The sequence below is a fragment of the Sinocyclocheilus grahami genome, unplaced genomic scaffold (genome assembly GCF_001515645.1).
Source record: "Sinocyclocheilus grahami isolate Dianchi unplaced genomic scaffold, SAMN03320097.WGS_v1.1 scaffold122.1, whole genome shotgun sequence".
In the NCBI taxonomy this organism is placed as follows: Eukaryota; Metazoa; Chordata; class Actinopteri; order Cypriniformes; family Cyprinidae; genus Sinocyclocheilus; species Sinocyclocheilus grahami.
In genome coordinates this window covers 1,495,056-1,501,309 of record NW_015505301.1, presented here as the reverse complement: position 1 = coordinate 1,501,309, position 6,254 = coordinate 1,495,056, and the positions used below count along the sequence as shown (strand labels likewise).

Here is a 6,254-nt window from a genome sequence, read left to right as displayed (position 1 = left end):
TGGCATGTACCTTCTGCAAAAATGGGGCATGCGAGTCAGCTGTGCTTTTGGATAATTGTTGGCTGAGGGTGACCACTGTAATATAAAATCTTAATTTCACACTCATTAGGCGGGAATGAAAACTCATACATATCGAGTTTACAGAGAGATATTGTGAGATGCTGAGAAAATTTCAGCTGTGGGAAATTCAGTTTTATGGTTTAGGAAATTTCGCTCCATGTATAGTCATAAAGATTTAGTGTTGCATACGCATCTTATTCAGAGATATACGGATACATTTTTAATGCATTGTGTAATCTTATCAAGATAATACTATTAGGGATGTGGCTAAGGAAGGTTTCGCTTCTGGTGGTGTTCAAAATGTTCAAACTTAAATGGGAAGAAGTCCTCATATTTATTATTATTTTTTTTTCAAGTTTATTTATATAGCGCTTTTCACGATACAAATTGTTGCAAAGCAACTTTACAGCAAATTAAGTTTCTACAATATTTAGTAGTAGCATATCAATGGTGACTGTCAGTTAATCAATAAATTAAAGACGTAATCAAACAGACGAATGATACTATTAACAGCAATTATTATATGATGCAATCAAACATATAGCAAAATGTGGTAGTTCTGTATGTTGTTTCAGGGTTGTTATCATCTGAGATCCTCTGAGGGGTTAGCATCATATCTTCTCCGGTGTTCTGGATCCAGACTGTAGCTTGGGTAAATCCTAGTTACCAATCCTGTGGCAAAAACAGAGAAACAAATAGAGACATAATTAGCATAGCTGCTGTTCCAACCAAGCAAAATTGATTTGTTTAACCCAAGCTAAAGAATAATAATGTGCATTTGATCAGATATAACTGCAGTACAAGATTATGAGATGCATTATTTGAATGCTTGGCCAAAGAGATGTGTCTTTAATCTAGATTTTAAACAGAGAGTGTGTGTCTGAACCCCGAACGCTATCAGGAAGGCTATTCCAGAGTTTGGGAGCCAAATGCGAAAAAGCTCTACCTCCTTTAGAGGACTTTGCTATCCTAGGAACTACCAAGAATCCAGAGTTTTGCGACCTTGTGTGATATGTATGTCTAACCTACATGTTTTTAATCATGAATTCTGTATAATGTTGAAAATTATTCATTTATATGCCAAAATAGCTATGGCCCACTTTGATGTGTCATTCAATCGCCAATATGAGCAGCCCCCACTGAAGAGGCAGTCATACAAAGTTTCCTATAACACAGCTGAACTGACATCTGCCAAGTATAATGAAATAAAAATCATTTTAATTTGCTGGCATGTGCAATGTTTACATGGTTCTGCATGATAAGAGAGACAAATGAGAGCACGGTGTGATCACGTGAAGAATGTCAACATGTGTATTTCTCCTTCACCCACAGGGTCCCAGCGATTGCCCCCCATCCTGCAGAGGTAATGTAAAGTGCTGACAGCTGTGGCCAATGTGCAGCGAGTGTGTGTGAGAGCGCTCTAACCAAGCAGAAACCCAATATCTCTGTGAAATGGCCAGTGGATTAAGAACGTTTGATAAGCCTTCAGACATTTCTATTTGCTTAAGAGCATGTGGGAAAAGGCATTTAAGTGGACCGTGGGTGACCACTGAACTGAAGAAATAAGAAACTGAAGTTTTCCACAACGTTTTCACTAAATAATTTAATTGAAGTGTGGCTAGATTGGTTGGGGTTACGCTAGTGTAAAGCAGGTTGTTTTGGAGAATGCCTTTTAATTTGATTCAATTCATTTATTATGTATTTTACATTTATTATTCTTTACTTATGGGCAATTTCTTTTATTGTATAATAAATTAATAAATGTACTGTGAAGTAAAAAGTAAAAGTAATGATTTATTATTTAAATAACAGACATAAACATATTTCCATGTTTAAAGCTGATTTAATAATATTTTTATACATTGATGTATATATATATATATATATATATATATATATATGCATTAAATACCTATGTATTATTTAATATTCAATAAATATTTATTAAATATTCTTTATTCGATATATATGTGTGTGCATATAATGTGCATGTATTCAGAATTTTTAATTAATATTAAATGAATATTGAATATATTATTTTGTATACCTCTTATGCTGAATTTAATAAAAAAAAATATTGTAAAATATTACAATCTCAAATAACAGTTTTCTGTATTAATACATTTTCAAATGTAATTTATTCCTGTGACAGCAAAGCTGAATTTTCATCAATTTAATTTCAGCTATTACTCCAGTCTTCAATGTCACATGATCCTTCCTAAATCATTCTAATATGCTTATTTGGTGCTCAGTTATTATCAGTTATTATTGGTGCCCAATTATTAATGATAATTTGTATTGTTCATTTTGAAAACAGCTTTTGCTAGTTAATACTTTTGTCAAAAACTGTGAGACATGTTTTTCTCCAGCATTCTTTGATGAATATAAAGTTCACTGAACAGCATTTTTAAAAATAGTTTTTATTGTCACTTTTTTATCTATTTAATGCATCCTTACTGAATAATAATATTTATTTCTTTAAAAAAACTGCATATAAAAGTGCATATTTTGAATAGTAATGTATTACTGTATCCACAAAATATTAAGCAGCAACACTGATAATAAAAAGTAATGTTTCTTGAGCACCAAATCAGTGCATTAGAATTATTTCTGAAAGACTGTGATTTTTATGAATAAATCATTTTTTAATATAAATATAAACCAATAAATCACTAGATCTGCAGGCTGTTTTATGTAGTGCAGTTAAAAATCGTGAGAAAAATGGTAGATTCCATGGATTCATGCTGCATATGCTGTCAGTGCCACTGTGTCAAGTCATCTTGCCAAAAGTTAGATGGGGAAAAGGGGAGGAGAAATGCCTGATCCAGAGTGACCCTGCCAAACCCCAAACCTTAAATGTGCTTGGGACACCGCAGGAAAAACTCTGAAATGCTCAGCGAAGACTGGTAGAATATACCGTCTGCTTGACCAATTTAACATCCATTACATTCAGAAGATGCTGAATGCCTTTAAATAATGGCCCTGTATTGATGCGCCTTTTTCTGCCTCGGCTTCTTCTACAGAGATTTAAAATTAAGGCAGCACCTGTTGCTTTGAATCTACAGCAAGGACACTGAATATCATATACCACTGAAACGCAGGAAATCAAGTTCTTTGCTCTGAAGCAGGTGCAGTTGAGATGTCCACGGGTTCGGTGAGTGATCCTGAAGATCTCCAGGAGCTGTCAATCACTCACATGGACACGCGTTCTCTAGAAGACTCAGAAGATGAGTTTAGTATCGATGACAGTCTGATAGCAAAGACCAAACCTCGAGCTGCTGCCAACAACAACAAGCAACAAATGAAGATGGGGAAGGATGGCAGACAGTCTCAGAGAAACGCAGCTAACGCCAGAGAGAGGGCACGTATGAGGGTTCTGAGTAAAGCGTTCTCGCGGCTGAAGACCAGCCTGCCGTGGGTACCGGCAGACACCAAACTGTCAAAACTAGACACGCTGCGTCTGGCATCCAGCTACATTTCTCACCTCAGACAGCTCTTGCAGGAGGACAGATACGAGAACAGCTTTGTGCATCCTGTAAACTTGGTATGAGTGAGTGTTGTTGAGTTTGTCACAGGAATTTATACACTTCCATCTGGTCGAGAAGATTTATTGCTCAGCATTACTTGTAAAATACATCATCTATATTACATTTTGTAAGTTCTTGTAAATGTACCATATATTAGCATCATTTTATTGTTGTTGAAGTACTGTGCTTTAGGAGTACCATAAAAATACCATGATACATGGGAATTATTCAGTACTAAGGTATTAATATTAGATACCATTACTGTACCATGGTATAATGCTAAAGAAGTTTATTTGAATTTAAATACTCAATTATGAATATACCTGAATAAGAATTATATGTTACAGATTCACACACACACACACACACACACACACACACACACACACACACACACACACACACACACACACACATATATATATATATATATATTGCATGTCCTTACCATGACAATAACAAGTAATTATGCATAGTTACATGCAAGTACCCCTAAACCAAATCGTAATCCTAAACCTCACCATATAGTAAGCACATGTAGTTAATTGATATTGCTCAATACTTAAATGTATAATTACACTGTAACAAGGACACCTTCAAATAAAGAGTAACCATGTGGATATTATTTTTAATATTCTCTATTAAATATAAATAATATACATTTAAAAAAATATTCATAAATATAAATATTTTACCGTACATATTTTATTTGACATATTACAGTAACAGCAAATATACTATATGAATATATAGTTTATAATTTTAATAATTTATAATGTAATTTTAATGATCATAAATCATTTGTCTTGTTAAAATGAAGTATATATGTTAATATATTGAATGGTTTATTATTTTTTTTATTTTGTATTAAGTAGGCTATCAATAACATAAAATTAAAATAAATCCTATAAATATTTAAAAATAAAAGTAATACTTTACAGTACACTAAGCATTACATGCGTTCGCATCTGCATCTTATGGCAATCTACCAGCAATGTGTGGCTGACTTTTTTATTCTTTTTCCACAGACCTGGCCTTTTGTGGTCTCAGCACGATCAGAGGACACCAAAGACATTTCAGCAGCGGTCAGACTATGTGGAGCTACAGCATAAACATCTGGCACCTCTCTGTCTTTTATCCCCCTCCATCTCTCTCTTTACTGTCTGTACTCATGCACTTCCTTTGAACTTACATCAATGGACATTATGCAATGAATGCAACTACAATTTAAACACAAGTCATTGCACACAAATCTGTCTTTATATAGCCTGATGTTTTTTATGTTCATTCTAGCAAACAAAAACAGATATTACTATACGTGTTGAAATATTTGAAATTATGTCTGTATTTAGCTTAAAACCAGCTCTTGTGAAAAAAGAACAACTTCCATAGCCAGGGAAGCACTTTTTTTTTAAGGCACTTGTAATTTTCTAACCATCCGGCAGTCATTTAAAAATACATTTTATTTTTCACTAAGCAGCAACATGACCTATGTAATTAAGGCTAGATGGACTAGAACACAAAATATGCTTGATATCTTGACATTTGTCCACATATGTTATACTCCAAAGTATGTTTAAGTTTATTTATGAATGTGATATTTGTGGCTTGTTCTATCTTTTCTTTTAATGTGCTTTACATTATCACTGAATGAATTGCTCAATGAATGTCTACACTACTTCACGACCTTGATGCATAATAATCTTGTACCAGCCAGCAAACAAAAATGTATTCTAAGAACATTTTGCAAACATTCTCATTAAGGTCTGAAAACTTTATTTGTGAACATTCTCTGAACGTTTTTTCTTGTTTATGTGAACGTTAGAGAAAACATTAGGTGAACATTCCATTTTATAACTTTGCATAGCCTATTATGGTAATGCTACTTTTGAATATTCTCTTAAATTGGGCTATCTGGAACTTGTCAGTAGTAACATTTTTAGACAGTTAGATAATGTCTAACTAAAATGTTTCAGAAAAACATTCCATGAACGATATGCTAACATACATTTGAATGAACCTTTAAAGCTTGTTCATAACTTTGAGAGAACCATGCCAAAATATTAAACGCTAAAGTTATGAGAACGTTCCATGTTCGCTGGGAAATCACTCTGTCACATGAACAAGTGTAGGCCTATCTCATTTATCGTGTTGAATCGTAGTAGGCTATGTTTGATTCCGCTGATTTAGTTTGTGAGAACTGAGAACTATTTTACACATACATGCCACTTTTCTTAGGAGGAATACTTTGATGAATGAATATATATAGGCTAAATAAATTTCATAAAGTCCATACTCTGTAAACTTTCTGAATAGCCTATAGGGCCTACGTAAACGGTTTTAGTCCCTTATAAAGACTAGGCTACTCAACATCGTGTGCGTCCATTTATCAAATGTGTAACAATCTTTCAGGATGCTTCATGTTATCACCTTAAAGTTATCGCCCAAGAGTACACAACTCAAAATAGGCTACTGTATTTTCCAAATTGCAGAACCCCAAATTGTGTGAGCTTGTGCCCATGTGGTCATTAGAATGTGTGCGGTTTAAAGAGGAAGCCGACTTTTCATCACGTTTGTGGAGGATTGCAGCTGTCGAGCCGTTAGTTTCCCAGAACACGGAACGGGTCCCTTGAGGGAGTCTCACAGGAGATGAAGCACTTTGTCAGG

At 34.2% G+C, this 6,254-nt stretch overlaps 1 protein-coding gene across 1 annotated transcript; it reads left to right on the top strand.

Annotated features, from left to right (window-relative positions):
* The first annotated feature begins 3,199 nt into the window (after positions 1 to 3,199).
* LOC107589992 (transcription factor 21-like) lies at positions 3,200 to 4,722 on the top strand. Its single transcript, XM_016278582.1, has 2 exons — positions 3,200 to 3,604; positions 4,616 to 4,722. The coding sequence occupies exons 1-2, from the start codon at positions 3,200 to 3,202 to the stop codon at positions 4,697 to 4,699; spliced, it is 489 nt and encodes a 162-aa protein (XP_016134068.1). The 3' UTR covers positions 4,700 to 4,722.
* The last annotated feature ends 1,532 nt before the right edge of the window (positions 4,723 to 6,254 follow it).